Source organism: Chiloscyllium punctatum, chromosome 46 (assembly GCF_047496795.1).
Source record: "Chiloscyllium punctatum isolate Juve2018m chromosome 46, sChiPun1.3, whole genome shotgun sequence".
Taxonomy (NCBI): Eukaryota; Metazoa; Chordata; class Chondrichthyes; order Orectolobiformes; family Hemiscylliidae; genus Chiloscyllium; species Chiloscyllium punctatum.
The window spans coordinates 49676358-49693570 of NC_092784.1; the positions used below are offsets into that span (position 1 = coordinate 49676358).

At 41.0% G+C, this 17213-nt stretch overlaps 1 protein-coding gene across 3 annotated transcripts in view; it reads left to right on the top strand.

Moving 5' to 3' along the window:
* The window catches only part of carm1 (coactivator-associated arginine methyltransferase 1), an 81790-nt gene that overhangs the window by 48356 nt on the left and 16221 nt on the right, over positions 1-17213 (top strand). For all 3 annotated transcript variants that reach the window (XM_072564177.1, XM_072564178.1, XM_072564179.1), the window contains exons 7-13: positions 640-730; positions 3425-3506; positions 4456-4541; positions 6371-6460; positions 8406-8543; positions 10852-10941; positions 16079-16191. In XM_072564177.1, coding sequence (XP_072420278.1) covers positions 640-730; positions 3425-3506; positions 4456-4541; positions 6371-6460; positions 8406-8543; positions 10852-10941; positions 16079-16191 — 690 coding nt within the window. The remainder of the gene's footprint in view (positions 1-639; positions 731-3424; positions 3507-4455; positions 4542-6370; positions 6461-8405; positions 8544-10851; positions 10942-16078; positions 16192-17213) is intronic.

Here is a 17213-nt window from a genome sequence, read left to right on the forward strand (position 1 = left end):
AGATTGTTCCTGATCAGCAGTCAGCAACTCTTAACTGTCCCAATGGTCTGGTGTTCAAAATTTAAGATGATGTTTGCCAAGTTTGTGTGTGCTTTGTAATGTGGAGCCTCATCTGTTTCATGTCCTTTCCTGGGCTCATTCAAATGTCCTACGAGCAAGCAGGGTAACTTGCATGGCTTTGTTCTATGGCCTTGATGTCAACTTTCATCAAAATAGTTTTCCCTCAAGTCGTCTACTTGATTTTAGCAAGAAAAACTGGGGCTTGTTTTATTGCTGCATTAAGAATAGTGCAAGTTCTGCTGTGTTGCAATCAATTTTTCCTACCTCCTTAATTCTGTCCACATTAATTTCCCTTTTTATTTGGTCTGCCCTCCCTGTTCTACCACCCTGTCAAGGTCCAGCTGGACAGATGAATCGGTGACCAACTCTCAGATCTTCGCTGCTGTTGCTCAGCAATAGAGAAGACCCAGGTCAATTGACCTCCACCCTTCAGATTAAATTAAACCATGTGGCTTTTGACATCATGGCATCCAAGCTTCAAAAGTGAATTGCTGTTATGTTGTACTGGTGGATAGCCAGGCCTGCTTTGGTGTATTTTATATGCCTGCAATGATTAATGAGCATTTGCTTTCATTCTAGGTAATCTGTTTCCAACCCTTGGTGACGTTCACCTAGCGCCCTTTACAGATGAGCAGCTTTACATGGAACAGTTCACAAAAGCAAACTTCTGGTATGATGGTTGTTCTGCTTTGGTGGGGAGGGGTGCCTTCAGACGTGTGGGAGGACAGTTTTTGAGGCAGAACGATCTGTTCCCCATCTGAGTAATTATTAACTGAAAGCTCTGCAGAAAGCACTTGTTTCATATTGTGAGTAAAATGTGTTAAAATAAGTGGCCTTAAATATTTAAAATGCTTTGTACCAGAGCTGTTTCAATGCAGAAAGAATTCCGTGTTCAGCCTCCTTGGGAGCAAATAAATCCTGTGCATTTAAGCCAACACTGATTCCTTACAAGCTCCCTACAGCAGATCTAACATTTCTTATAACTGTGCTGCACTTTTTTAAACTTAAATTCTAAATCTGTAAAAATTACTCTGATTTTGCCAACACTGATCACATTTAACGTGCTCCCTGTGCAATGTGACCTGTATGCCTCTGTTAGAAATCACACAACACCAGGTATAATACAACACGTTTATTTAGAAGCAATAACCTTCGGAGCGCTGCTCCTTCAGGTGGTTGTGTAAGTCTTTTTTGATCTGTACATGCTTGCTTACTGTGATCTGCTTGTAAGCTAATCTTTTCACTGTACCTCAGTACATATGATATTAGATCAGTTCATCAATCAATCCTGCATTCTCCATCTGAGTATAGCATCCATACCCTAACTGTCCAGCCATGTCCTTTCAAGTTTCTATAACATCTATTTAAATGTGTCTTTTTAGATTTGTCTTTAAAAGCTTCCTTTTAAATTTCACTCTGGATCAGTGTTTTTTTTCTTTTTTCTCTCTCTCTCTCTCTCTCTCTCTCCTAAGCTTCAGTCTGCACTATATCTTATTCATGATTTCAACAGAAGTATTGCGAATCTTAAAGTGGCAGTGAACCACCTTGAACTGCTGTGTTCCATGTGGTGTAGGTACACCTGATGATACTGGGGAAGAAGTTCCAAGTTTTTTTAATTCAGTGACAGAAATGAAGTGGTGATTACAGTTCCAAATCAGGAAAGGTGTGAGAGTTGAAATGAAACTTGCAAGTAGGTGCTGGTGTTCTCATGCATCTGTTGCCCTTCTACATTCTAAGCAGTAAAAGTCAGCAGTTTAGAAATGGCTGTCAAGGAGGTTTGGCGAGTTGCAGCACTACTTATAGTTGGTACACCCTACTGCCACTGTGTACCAGTGGTAGAGGGAGTGAATGTTTAATGTGATGGACAGGATGCCAGCCAAGCAGGTTCTTTGCCCTGAATGATGTCAAGCTTCTGGAGTATTGTTGGAGCTGCATTCAATCAGGCAAGTGAAAAATATTCCATTGTACTCCTAGTTTGTGCTTTTGTACCTGATGAAAAGTGTCATAGTCATTGAGTTATACAGCACGGAAACAGACCTTTCAGCCCAACTCATCTGTGCCAACCAGATACCCTAAATTGAAGTAGTCCCATTTGGCCCATATCACTAAACCTTTTCCAATTGATGTACCATCCAGATGCCTTTTATATGTTGTAATTGTAGCAGCCTCCACCACCACCTCTGGCAGCTTGTTCCATATATGCACCACCCTCTATGTGAAAAAGTTATCCTTCTGGTCTCTTTTAATCTTATCTCTTTTAAATCTTTCCCCTCTTACCTTAAACCTATGCCCTCTAGTTTTGGACTCCCCTTCTTTTGTCAGTTGTCATTGCCACGTACTTGTGTGACACCAATATTACTTGCCATTTATCAATCCAAATCTGCCCAGGTCTTCCTGGTGTGGGACCAGATCCCTTCAACATCTGTTGTAACTCATTGTATAGTGAAACCTGTTTAAGCATGTACCAGCTGAAATAAATGCCTGTTACCTGACCCAAATGTACAAGATGCAGTCTGAAACCATTTATATTTGTAAAATCCATGTCAGCAAATGCTGTTCACAAAGAGCTGTATTTCACAGGTTTCTTTATACAATATTCCTGATGTGATCTGGGACCATTTTTACAGCAGTGTTTATTCTGCCAACTCCCTCTTTCTACCACTACTGCCCTCAGTAATTTGAGATGTATGTTTGGGTGTCTCGAAATATATTTGTCTTCGCTGTTCTGCTGGAGCTGGAATTCTGTCACTTGGTTAAAAATAAATGTAATGCTTTTGGCAGGTGATGCCACTGAAGTCCTAATTTGTCAACAGCTAGTGCTGTTGTGCTTTTCCAGTTTCTTTAGAAATGTTGCTGTTTGCCATTCAGTCAGTACATGGAACTGAAGAACAGACCTACTTCCCTTAATTCCATTGCACTGAGATGGGATGTTTCTGAGGGTAGTCCACACAAGCAAGATGCGATGAGAACTGCACTGGAACTTAGAGTTGCACGAGTACTTATTGAGACACTTCTCTGCAGTTTGCCCTGATTATGGGAAAGTTATCCTCTTTTCTGGCACTGTTGAGACCCAAATCTTTATGGAATGTCGTAAATGTGGACCAGTCCAAGCATTGAACTGACCACATGCTATTTTTATAGTTGTCTTGATCTGCATTGTATACAGTTTGGGCTGTAACAAAGCTTTTTGTTGTTTGTGAACTTTGCGAATCGTGCATTTGCTATTTTTTCTTGTTACTAGCTCCATTTTGAACCTGACATCTTACTGGGTGATTTTGTTTTATTTTAACTTTGAGGTGAATCCAGTTCTGCTTTTTCTTTTTGTTTCTTGTGACTAACTAGCATATCTTGTGCTTGATACCAGGTATCAGCCATCTTTCCACGGTGTGGATTTATCAGCCCTCCGAGGTGCAGCAGTAGATGAATACTTCAAGCAGCCTATTGTGGTGAGTGTGTTGCGAGCATTACTAATGTATGCTAATTTAAAATCTATTTAATTGTGCACCATAAATTTTTGTTCACTGTGTTGCTGGGAGAATTTCAAGGATTGAATATTAAGTCTGAAGATACAGGTCAGGAATTGACCACCTAGTTTTTGGATAAAGGATACTTTTGGTTTTTGGATCCACTGTAGTTGGTTTGCACTCTTTTTTTTGAGGGAGGGTAGCTGGTAGAGAGAGAAAAGAAAATCACTAAACCAAATAGGCTGAAAAGCGAAGTTTTTCTTTTCAAAGATCCCAAATGGACCTGTAGATACACTGAATTCGGGCCTTTGGAAAATAAACTTCACTTTTAGGTCCATTTGAACCAACCAAAAAAATCTTGTGTCCAAAAGACCAGATCTCAACATTTCAACAGGTCTGTTCGGATCAACTTCCAAAATGACCTTCGGTTTTTTGATTTTCAGACTTAAGGAGAGTGGATACCTGATCTGTATTTGATGTATAACAGGCCAAAACCTGGGTTGTGACAAATAGCTTTGGGCTTGTGTGCTGGGGAAGAGAATGTCTTTATTGCTTTTATTTAGTGACCAGGGTTCTAAAATAAGTGTATGGATTGGATTGTATTTGGCTCTGTTACTCATAATGGTCAAACATTGTACAGAAGCAGCTGAGCTGCGATATGATTGGCCATTTGACTCCTTGCCAACATGTTTTGGTTTATTCAAGATAACATGAAGGGAATTGACTGAAGAGTATGTCTATACTTTTTTTTAAAAAGTCGGTGGTATAGGAAATTCCCACTTCTATCTAAGCCGGCAACTCAAATGTGAGGCAACTAAATGTATCTTGACTCCAGATTCTGTACTTATTTCCATTGTGTCCCTAGGTGTTGTGAAGGTGCAAGCTGCCTCTCTTTACAAGGGTTAGTGACTTATTTTACTGTGTTTTTAAGGACACATTTGATATCAGGATTCTAATGGCCAAGTCGGTGAAGTACACAGTGAACTTTCTAGAAGCCGAAGAGAATGATTTGCACCGGTAAGATGTCGAACTCAGAGTGCACAGTGCTGATGGAATACAAGTCCCAGAGAATCGTCACACAACTCCTGTGTCTGGGGCTGGAGTCACAATGAACAGGGCTGATGGAGCACCAGTCACACAGAATCGCCTCACATCTCCTGTATTTATTGGGGCTGGAGTCAATTGGCTAAGATCAGGATTTGCTTGCAGGACCGCTAAATTTCCTGGTTATTTCAACAGCCAATCCATTAATGTTATTACAAGGGCGGAAGTACTGTAATTTCACGAAAATAACCCAGAAGGTATATCTTAAAACAAAATGATAGATGCAGTGAGGGTTATTTGGGCGACTTTTGTTTGCAGAAGGCCTGACCAGTTCGATTACTCTGCAGTCACTGGTAAGTTGATGTGAGAATGGAGATGGCTGAATCTTGTATCATTGTATGTAAATGGGCATTTGTGATAATGTACAAGTTATTAGCTGTATAGTTTTTGCAAAACCAATGAGTTGTATAGCAAGCTTGGGTGAATAATGTTGAGTCAAGGAGCGCACATTGAATACTGAGACCTTTTTTCTGTCCTCTTTTACAAAACATGTGGAGGGGTGAGATTTTCGTGAAATTACAGTAGGTCTGCTCTGATCTACTTCTGCCTAGATCCACACTACATCCAGTGCCTGGTTAATGTAGCACATGGTGATGCTGGCCACACTCACCTCCAGTGTCATCCAGATGCTCTGCAGCCCTGAATCCTCAACTCCATGCTTTTTTTTGTGTTTTGCTGTGAACTCCTCCAGTCACCTGAGATGGTGGTTGTTTGTATCAATTGGAGAATGGTGGATATCAGGGAGTGACCACAGGCAATAATCAGTAGGGCTATACTTGCATCACAATTTGTGAGCAAAGAGCCTGAACTATTCCCCCACTGCTCCCAGATAACCCATATTCTTGGTTTAGGGTGAATTTTATTTTTAAATTTTAATTTGTACTACACGTTCATGAGATGGCTTTGAAATATTTTTGCCACTCTGTAGCCATTGACAGCTGACCTGCATGCTCTTTAGCATTACAGTGATTGCACTAACAGCTCTGTTGTAGTCATGACAAGATGTAGGAATATTGTAATTGCTTACTGCCTGTAATTCTTCCGCTTAGTGGAAGTACAGCCAGCTATGCACTCTTGCATAAATGAAAGAATGCCTGGACCTTACTGCTGTTGCTGAGGTACCTTTTTGTGCTACTGATCACTTAATGTTCCATTTTTACATTGAATGCAGACAGCTGCAATGCTTCTGAAAACCATTTGTGCAATCAGCACTGAAAAAAAAATTAAATGTCACGTCTTAATTAAAACCTGTTTTAAAGGATGTCAATATCTAATTATTGGAGTTTTAGGCAATTGCAGTGTATTGTCTGCAGTCTCCCCTGCAGCAGTTTCATTGCCAGGAGCAGCGAGGCTTAAGTTAGTGGGGAAAGGGGGAGGAAAGGTTTAGTGAGTGTTGAATGAAGGAGATTTGAAGGGTTTTTAAGCTAACTCTTACACCTTGGAGTTGATTTACTAATTCAAGGCTAGAGTGAAACTGCTCTCTAGAGTTACTTGGGTGGTTAAAGTTTGTGGTTCCTAACTTTCTTCTGTTTTGTGACAGCACTGAGGTACTTTGTGTGTGTGTGTGTGTGTGTGTGTGTGTGTGTGTGTGTGTGTGTGTGTGTGTGAGAGAGAGAGAGAGAGATGTAGGAAGCAGGATGTCCCTTGTGCACACTTCTAGAACTGTGACTATTTTTAGTAGTATTAATATCAATTTGACATTATTCTCCCAAATGTCTTCACTACTTTATTTATTATTACAGGATAGAAATTCCATTCAAGTTCCATATGTTACATTCAGGGTTAGTCCATGGTTTGGCATTCTGGTTCGATGTGGCCTTCATTGGTTCCCAGTGAGTATTTAAGTTCAAACTTGTATAAATTGCTGTTAATTTATTCGTTATGACAAGTGGCTTTAATATGTGTTATATAAGTATTGCTGGAACCATTTTGGTTTGCCTTTATAGAAAGCAATAGACCAAACTGGAGTCTTAGGAGCAGGGCTAGGCCATTTTGGATCCTTGAGCCTGTTCTGCCATTCAGTTTGGGCATGGCTGATATGTGCCTTTTGACCACCTCCATTCTATAAACCCTTAATTCCATGTATAGGAAAATTCCATTAATTGTGATGAAGTTGTAACTCTGTTTAGAGGCCAGAGGCAAGACTGACAAGTGATAAGTAACATTACCAACCCCACATATGCCAGGCTATGACCATCACCAACAAGACATAATCTAAGCCACCCATTGACATTCAATGGTGTTACCATCATTGAATCCCCCATTGTCAACATCCTGGAAGTTATCACTGATCTGAAACTCATCTGGACTCACTGCATAAATGCAGTGACTACAAGAGCAAGGTCAGAGGCTAGGGATACTGCAGGGGGTAACTCACCTCCTGACACCCCACAGCCTGTCCACAAGTCAAGAGTGTGACGGAATACTCCCCACTTGCCTGAATGAGTGCAGCATCAACAACACTCAGAAAGCTTGGCACGATTCAGGAAAAGCTGTCAGCTTGATTGACACTGCATTCACTCCCTCCACCACCGACACTTAGTGGCAGTTGTGTACGCACTGCAGAAATTCACCAAAGATCCTCAGACAGCACCTCCCAAACCCATGACCACTTCCATCTAGAAGGACAAGAGCAGCAGATACATGGAAACACCACCACCTTCAAGTTCCCCTCCAAGTCACTCACCATCCTGACTTGGAAATATATCACCATTTGCTCACTGTTGCTGGGTCAAAATTCTGAAATTCCCTCCCATATGGCATTGGGTCAGCCCACAGAAGGTGGACTGTAGCAGTTCAAGAAGGCAGCTCACTACCTTCTCAAAGGGCAACGAGAGATGGGCCATAACTGCTGGCCAGCCAGCGATGCCCAAGTCCCAGAAAATGGATAAATTTGTTTATAAAATCTTGGAGCAGAAGGTGCTTTGTACATGGCTGCGGAAGGAATGGGTTTGCCTCATTCACACAGGTTTTTTCTTTTGTCTGCAATGATACAAAATTTGAAAAAAATGAATCGATGAATGTGTCAATGCGAGTTCTAAACCTGAACAAAGGTTAGTGAGGTGGCTTAATGGTTAGCACTGCTGTCTCACAATGTCAAGGACTCTGTTCAATTCCACCCTTTAAGCAACTATCTGCGTGGAGTTTGCACATTCTCTGTATGGGTTTTCCCATGGTCCAAAGATGTGTATATTAGGTGGACTAGTCATGGTAAATTGCCCATAGCGTCCAAAGATGTGTAGACCAGTTGGATTATTAGATTAGATTAGATTACTAGATTATATTACTTACAGTGTGGAAACAGGCCCTTCGGCCCAACAAGTCCACACCGCCCCGCCGAAGCGTAACCCACCCATACCCCTACATCTACATCTACCCCTTACCTAACACTACGGGCAATTTAGCATGGCCAATTCACCTGACCTGCACATCTTTGGAGTGTGGGAGGAAACCGGAGCACCCGGAGGAAACCCACGCAGACACGGGGAGAACGTGCAAACTCCACACAGACAGTCGCCTGAGGCGGGAATTGAACCCAGGTCTCTGACGCTGTGAGGCAGCAGTGCTAACCACTGTGCCACCGTGCTGTGATTATGCAGGGATAGGGTAGGAAGTTGGGTCTGGATGGAATGCTGTTCAGACGGTTGGTGTGGACTAGGTAGGCCAGTTGGCCTGCTTCCACGGAGTAGGGATTCTACGAATTCTAAAGGTTTTGTGTACTGAACTAATTTCAGTTTTGTTCTGGTGGTGTGTACTGACCTCATGTCCCCCTCTCAGAATGACGGTGTGGCTGTCAACTGCTCCGACAGAACCTTTGACCCATTGGTACCAAGTTCGCTGTTTGCTTCAATCGCCACTTTTCACCAAGGCAGGTGATACGCTGTCAGGGACTGTCATGCTGAATGCCAATAAAAGGTAAGATGGGCATGTATAATTGCATAATTTTGACATTGAGCTGTTCAAGAAACGATTACTGCAGAAGTAGTTTTTGAGAAGAAAGGGGTAGTGAGGTGGAATTTCAACAGAGAATGTTTGCGTTTGAAAGCAAGAAAACAAAATTAAAATAGCGATGTTAGGTAGTGCTCAGAAATAGGGAGGGTAATGAGTCACTCATGAGAGTAGTTTATAGGCCTAACAGTAACCACATTTGTCGGACTCAGTATATAGGAAGAAATAAGGTGGTGGGGGGGCAACATGTGAGGGTTATTGATGATTAACGATTTTAATGTTCTTACAGATTTTGAATCGGATCGACAAAGATAGCCTGGAATTGGAGTTCATAATTCTCTTAGGAATAGTCTGTGGTTGGCTTGAAAACATGCTACACTCAGAGCAGACTATTCTAGATCTGTGTAACAAGTCAAGATCAATGAAGAGTTAAATTTATTTAATATTGTCACTTGTACCTAGTTACGGTGCAAAGTGGGTTACCTCATTAAAAAAGCCACACCTCTGAAGCAGTGATTACACCATGATTGGATTTTGCTTTCACTTTGAAGGAGAGAAGAGTGTGGTTTTCAAGCAAAGGTTTTAAATTTATAAGGGCAGAATTGGCTAAAGTGAATTGATAAATTCGATTAACTAAGAATAGGCGTTAATGGGTCATTTTCAGGCTGGCAAGATGCAACAAATGGCATACCACAAGGGTCAGTGCTCAGGCTTCTACTAGATTTACAATCTGTACCAACAGTTTAGATGAAGGGACAGAATGCATGGGTGCTAAATTTGCTGAAGGCAAAGATAAGTAGGAAAGTTAAATTGTAGGAATATGAGACTGCCAAAGATCATGTTTTATGTTACGATGTAAAATTAGAATTTTAGCAGTAAAAGTAAGGGTCCACGCAAGTAATATCTTGAAAAGATTGAAAGGTTCCTTATCCCGTCAACTGAGTTACCACACTGCACACACTTTCTGCCAACTCCACCCCCAAAATGTATATCAAAAGGAGCCAAATAGTAACCTTTAGTATTGGAGTTTTTATATATTTTTAAAAAACAACAAGTTTGAACTGGGCTAGGTATCTGCCATTCCTTCTTGACAAAACATTGCCACATTAGAGGGTGGCAATAGTAAGGTAGAAGCCTTGACATCACTTGACCTGTGCAGTCATGAGCTGAACAGTTGTCTTCAAGTTTGTGCTGTTCTGTGATTCTGTCAAATGAGTGAGTTTACACTGGGACAAGTTTGATTTCAGTGGCAAGTGGGATGATGCAAGCAATTTGGATTTTTTGTGTTAACATATACATGAGATATCTGAAAATGATTTGTTTTGATCAGGGAATCGACTTTTTTACACAAGGTTGCCTGTTATATGGTAGACCGGTAAAGTGAGTTTTAAAAAAAGGAAGATGCAATATTATGTGGGAAATTGTGAACTACTTCACTTTGGCAGGAAGAATAGGAAAAGCCGTGTATTATTTAAATGGAAGGAGATTCCATAAGTACAAGAGGATCTACATATCCTGGTATGTGAACCACAAAAAATTAGAATGCAGGTACAGCAAATAATTCAAGACAAGTAGAATGTTGTCATTTATTGCAAGAGGAATAGAATATAAAAGTAGGGATGTTTTGCCCAGTGGGACAGAACATTAGTAAGACCATGTTGAAGCAATGCAAAGGTGATTCACTCAACTAATTCCTGGGCTGAGAGCACTATTTCGAGTAAAGGCTGGATGTGCTGAACCTGTATCCATTTTAAGTTTGGGAGAAAGAAATGGTTTCACGAAGTGTACAAGACTCTGAGGGAACATGACTGCGTGAATGCTGAAAGAATATTTCCTTTTGTAAGACAGCTTAGAACTAGGGGGGACAGTTTCAAATTAAGGAGTCTTCCATTGAAGATGGTGATTGAAGAGATTTTGTTTGGTCTCTGTCAGGGCCCCTGGAACTTGTCCCCATAGAACAATGGGGCAGGGACTTTGGATATCCTTTTAAGGCACAGGTAGGTTCTTGACTAACAAGGTAGTCAAAGGATATTGCTGGTAGATTAAAAAATGTCATGGAAATGTGAGATGTGGTGAGCAACCTTTTTTTAAGAGACACAAAGTGACTAATTTTTATTGATCTGTAGTTTCCTGGGTCATTGATAGTCTTGATTTTATTCCACTATAGACTCTTAAATTCCCAAGGATCTAAAACCACTGTCCATCATCTTTATCGTTTGAATTGTCAACTGGTTTTAGCCTGTGTAATAGAACTTAGTATTTTTTCTTTCTATAGGCAAAGTTATGATATCAGTATTGTAGCCCAGGTGGATCAGACTGGTTCAAAATCTAGTAATATACTGGACCTGAAGAACCCGTTTTTCAGGTAAGTGTAGCTGACAAGTGCTCCTTTCATCATTGTACAAGACATTGCAGAGATTCCCAGTTTTAGCTCCTTTTTCTCTACCCACCTACCTTTCTGTATAAAGAAAGCATAAATGATTCCTCATTGCAATTTCTGCATTTCCCAAATGTTTTCTTCCGAGTAGTACAGTTGGCTGCATCTAAGAATCTCCATTACCGAGCAAAATAGTGTGATTCAGTGGGGGAGGAGTGGAGGTTAGTGTAGAAATAGCACCACCTTGTATTATTTATATCTGCAAGTAATCCCTTTCTATAAAGGGGAAATATGAAACCACCAAATTTATTTTCTTGACTATCTCTCCTCAGTTGCTGAATTATAATTTTTGCCTTCTCCGTAGAGCAATTCTCAGCTATTTGCAATCCTTCCACATGTCTAATGCACTATTTCATGAAACTAATTGCTCTTATCTGGAAAGTCCTTACTACAAAGTTGTTAGTGACAGGAGCTTTGAGAAACAAAATAAAAGATACTGGACTCAGCTAATGAGCTGAAAGCCTCAATGTAGTTTTACTGCACAAAGCCAAAATACTGCAGATTTTGGAAAATGGAAATAAAATTTGGAAATGTATCAAATTATCAGCATTTGTGGAGAGAGAGAGGTCAAAGTTTCTGATTAGAAACTAGTGATCGAGATAAGCAAATACAGAGTCAAAGAAAAGGATAGTTCTGTGACTGGGTCTGGGGCAAGGTGTGACAATAAGTGATTAAATTCACTTCAATAAACGTAAGAGGTAATGTTGCGAGGCAAAAGAAGTATCAAAACAAAGGTTTGATCCAGAAGAGGTATAAATGGCCGTCGTCATGGAGGAGGGGGAAGTAAAGAAACATTGGCATGATGAGTTGGTAGGAGAAAAAGTCAGTCAGTCCCAGAGGTGTGGACTACCCTGTCAGTCGTGTACTGATGGGGAAATCTATGTCCCAAGGAACAGTCAACACTTCCTCTGCTCTGAGAGTCTAGTGCTACATTTTCAGTTATTGAGAAAATGGCATTAATAGATTAGGTCCATGTTTGATGACAACAAATGTTTTGTGTGTAACTGTTAAGCTGCTCTTTTGAGCTACAAAGATTTTAGGATCTTGGTTACAAATAATGGAGGTTAACCTTTGCTTTTGTGTTTGTTGTTTTAAAGGTTCCCATTTCTGTTTTTAATGCAGTTTTTTGTTATGCTAAATATTGAATAGTTAATAGCATTGCTGGAGAAGAGTGAGACTGGAGCTGAACTTTCTCTGGGTGCAACATTAGTAATAGAGTCAGAGAGCTGTACAGCACGGAAACAGACCCTTCGGCCCAACTTGTCTATGCTGAGCAGATATCCTAAATTAATCTAGTCCCATTTACCAGCACTTGGCTCATATCCCTCTAAAACCTTGCTATTCATATACCCATCCAGATGCCTTTTAAATGTTGTAATTGTACCAGCCTCCTCCACTTCTTCTGGCAGCTCATGCCATACGTGCACACACCACCCTCTGTGTGAAAACATTGCCCCTTAGGTCCCTTTTAAATCCTTCCCCTCTCATCTTAAACCTATGCCTTCTAGTTCTGGGCTCCCTCACCCCAAGGAAAATACCTTGTCTATTTACCCTATCCATGCCCATCATGATTTGATAAACCTCCATAATGTCATCTTTCAGCCTCTGATACTACAAGGAAAACAGCCCCAGCCTATGCAGCCTCTCTCCGTAGCTTAAATCCACCAACTTTGGCATCATCCTTGAAAGGGTTCAAAAAAGATTTACAAGTTTCACAACATCCTTCCGATAGAAGGGAGACCAGAATTGCACACAATATTCCAAAAGTGGCCTAACCAATGTCCTGTACAGCTGCAACATGACCTCCCAACTCCTGTACTCAATGCTCTTGACCAATAAAGGACAGCATACTAAACACCGCCTTCACTATCCGATCTACCTGTGACTCCACTTTCAAGGAGCTATGAACCTGGTCTCCAAGATCTTTGTTCAGCAGCACTTCCCAGGACCTTACCACTAAGTGTCTAAGTCCTGCTCTGATTTGCCTTTCCAAAATGCTGCACCTCACATTTATCTAAATTAAACTCCATCTGCCACTCATCAGCCCATTGGCTCATCTGATCAAGATCCCGTTGTAATCTGAGGTAACCTTCTTCTCTGTCCACCACACCTCCAATATTGCTGTCATCTGCAAACTTACTAACTATACCTGCTATGTTCACATCCAAATCATTTGTCAATGCCAAAATCAAGGACCCAGCACTGATCTTGTGGCACGCCACTGGTCACCGGCCTCTGGTCTGAAAAGCAACCCTCCAACACCACCCTCTTGTCTTCTACCTTGTAGCCAGTTCTGTATCGAAATAGTTAGTTCTCCCTGTATTCCATGAGACCTAACCTTGCTAACCAATCTATCATAAGGAGCCTTGTTGAATGCTTTGCTGAAGTCCATACAGATCACCTCGTCGATCCTCTTCATTAATTCTTCGAAAAACTCCATCAAGTTTTGAGACATGGTTTCCCATGCACAAAATCATGTTGACTTTCCCTAATCAGTCCTTGCCTTTCCAAAAGCATTTAACTCCTAAGGATTCCCTCCAACAACTTGCCCACCACTAGTGTCAGGCTCGCTGGCTTGTCCTTATCAACTTTCTTAAATAGTGGCACCATGTTAGCCAACCTTCAGTCTTCTAGCACCTCTCATGTGACTATTGGTGATACAAATATCTCATCAAGGGGCCCAGCAAATGCTTCCCACGGAGTTCTAGGGTACGCCTGATCACATTCTGGGGATTTATCCACTTTTATGCATTTTTCGACATCCAACGCCACCACCTTTGTAATATAGATACATTTCAAGATGTCAGCATCTATTTCCCTACATTTTAGATCTTCCATGTCCTTCTCCACAGTAAACATTGATGCAAAATACTCGTTTAGTCTCTTCCCCCATCTTTTGTCGTTCAACACAAAGGCTGCCTTATGATCTTTGAGGGATCCTATTCCCTCGTTACCCTTTTGTCCTTACTATATTTGTAAAGTTCTTTTTGATTCTCCTTAAATTTACTTGCCAAATACAATCTCAACAAAGTGATCATTCATTTCCTATTTCTCATTTCCAGCCACATAACTTCCGTGGATGTATTCCCAGGAATATCCTCCCTCGGTACAGCTGTAATGCTATCCCTTATCAAAAATGGTACACTCCCTCCCTTCTCACGCCCCGCCCTTTCTAACCTGACTCTGGCATTGGTATCGTGAAACATTAAGCTGCCAGTCCTGTGCCTCTCTGAGCCACGTTCCTGTAATTGCTGTGATGTCCCAGTCCTATGTTCCTAACCATGCCCTGAGTTCACCTGCCTTCCCTGTTAGGCCTCTTGCATTTAAATAAATGCAGTTTAATTTATCAGTCCTACCTTGTTCTCTGCTTTGTTTCTGCCTGCCCTGACTGTTCAACACGCTCCTTTTCCCACTATACCAGTCTCCGATTGATCTCTTTCCTCCTATTTCCCTGGGTCCCATGACCCACCGTACTAGTTTAAATCCTCGAGCAAACCTTCCTGCCAGTATATTAGCCCCTTTCCAATTCAGGTACAATCCATCCTTCTTGTATAGGTCACTTATACCCTCAGAAGAGATTCCAATTATCCAAAAACTGTAAAGCCTTCTCCCCTGCACCAGCTCCTCAGCCACACATTTATCTGCTCTATCCTCCTATTCCTGCCCTCACTACCTCATAGCACCAGGAATAATCCAGCTATTACTACTCTCGTGGACCTCCTTTTTAAATTCCTGCCTAACTTTATGTATATTCTCCCTTCATAATCTCATCCTTTTCCCTTCTTATGTCATTAGTTCTAATGTGTACAATGAGTTCCGGCTGGTCCTCTCCCCTTTTGAGAACATTCTGCACCCTATCAGATATTCTTGATCCTTGCACCAGTGAGGCAACTCACCATTCTGATTTGTTGCTGCCAGCTGCGGAAATGTCTGTGCCTCAGACTAGAAAGTCCTCTATCACAGTCAATCTCTTGGAAGCCAATGTACCCCTTATTACATTAGAGCCATTCAGTTCTGCATGGTCAATGGATGTATTGAGTCCTAGTGCACTCTCTTCCAAACTCCGAAATCAAAGTCTGTATAGCTTACACATGGTTGACTTCAAAAGAGATGAAAATAGAAAATGCTGAAAGTAGCAGGTTAGACTGTAGCTGGGAGAGAGATGCTGCGCATGTTTGGAAAGTGTGGCCTGACCAAGAAAGTCTGCCGTCTTAATACTGAGATCAGGAGTTATTTTGTTTCTTAGTGTGTAAATTAATCTCTGAAATTTTGTAGCCCAATGGCTGTGGAGGCTTGGTCACTTTGAGTGTGTTGAAGACAGAGATTGATTTTAATATCCAGAAATCTAAACACATCAAGGGATGTGGTTTACTGCAGGAAAATGGCATTGAGGTATACAATCAGTGATGATCTAGTTGAATAGCAGAGTCATCTGGAGACTGAGTGGCTTGCCTCTGCTTCTAGTTTGTATGCTAAAATGTAGGTCAATTACCTGTTGTCAGTACTAGATAAAGTTGGAACTCTGACAGGCTTTAAATATATACAGAGACCAAGTAAGGAACAAAAGGCTAGGTCTGAGATTCGGTGGAAAACTGAGTAATTAAATAACAGTGGATGATGGTGTGAGAGACGAAACAGGAGGAAAGATAACGAAGCAGACCATGAGTTTTTATTTCTGTGCAGTCACTTCAGTGAAATTTTGCTCCTTTTTAATTCTATGATCACCATCACCTCTGTGTGTGTGTGTGTGTGTGTGTGTGTGTGTGTGTGTGTATGCTTCAGTGGTGTCAGTTACAGGTGCCATTCATGTGTGTCTGCAGCATTTTCATCACAAAACAAATGCTGTGACTATGCTGACCTCGGAGCTGCCTGATCTTCAACCTGCACGACAAGCCAGGCAGCATCAAAGAATTTAATGTCTGTCTACAGTGCATTTTTTTTTTTAAGATGAACACTTGAAATATAAGTATATGCCCATTTAGGGGAAGAAAACTAGAAGATATGCCCTTTATCTGAAATCAGTATTGAATAATTTTGTCTCTATTCCCCTCCCTTCTCCTGTCAGGTACACAGGAACAACTCCCTCACCACCTCCAGGTTCACATTATGTATCGCCATCGGAGACCATGTGGAATACATCTGGCTCTTACAATCTCAGCTCAGGACTAGCAGTATCTGGTATTGTACACTCTTATTATCTCAGTTCTACAAAATATGGGTAACTTTAATTGGGAATCACTAAATTTTACTTTTGCACTGTATAACTCACGAGTTGAACTTGTATTCACTATGATAAAATTAAGGCATTTGGATGCACAAAATCTGGAGAATAACAGGTTGCACATGGCCTGTATCTTGAAATACTGTCCAGCTGTAAATATTACATCTTAAACTATCTCTTGAATGAATCTTCTGAGTATTATCTAATTGGCAATCTCCTAAATTCAAGGCTGCCTGTTGCATCTTAGTTGTGTTTTATTATCTCTTTCTTTCTGTCTTTCTTTCTTCCTGTCTTTCTTTTCTTTCTTTCTGTCTTTTTGTCTTTCTTTTCTTTCTTTCTGTCTTTTTGTCTTCCTTTCTTTCTGTCTTTCTTTCTTCTGTGGTATGTCTTTTAATATTGTTTCTTGGAATGTCGGCATCACTAGTGAGACCAGCATTTGTTGCACATCCCTAATCACCCTTGAGAAGGCGGTTGTGAGGCACTTTTCTGAACTGTGTGGTGTAGATATACCAGTCGTGTTATTAGGAATGGAGCTCCAAGACTTTTGGCCCAATGACAATGAAGAAACTGAGATATGGTTCGAACTCAGGACTGTGTGTCACTTGGAGGACAACACCCAAATAGCGTTGCTCCAATGTATTTTCTACCCTTGTCTTTCAAGGCATTTAGTGCGATGAATAGATGTCTAATGTGGTGGGATCTTGTTCTGCTTAGTGCTAGGTTGACTGTCTGCTTCTGTACACTCTCTAGCTGTTTTCCATTAATTCATCTTCCTGATGATAGTGCTTCAGGAGTCTGTTTGGTCCACGATGTGTACGTGTAGCTTTTTGGCAGACTTTTGGGATTTGCTTTTCAATCCCACTAAGTTATTGCTTGGCCTTACTTCAAAAATTACAAAGTTTGCTACATTCATTTGGTCTGGTAATGGAATAATTTTATTTGTTCCTTAGCATTAGGCTTATATTTTTGCATGTACTGG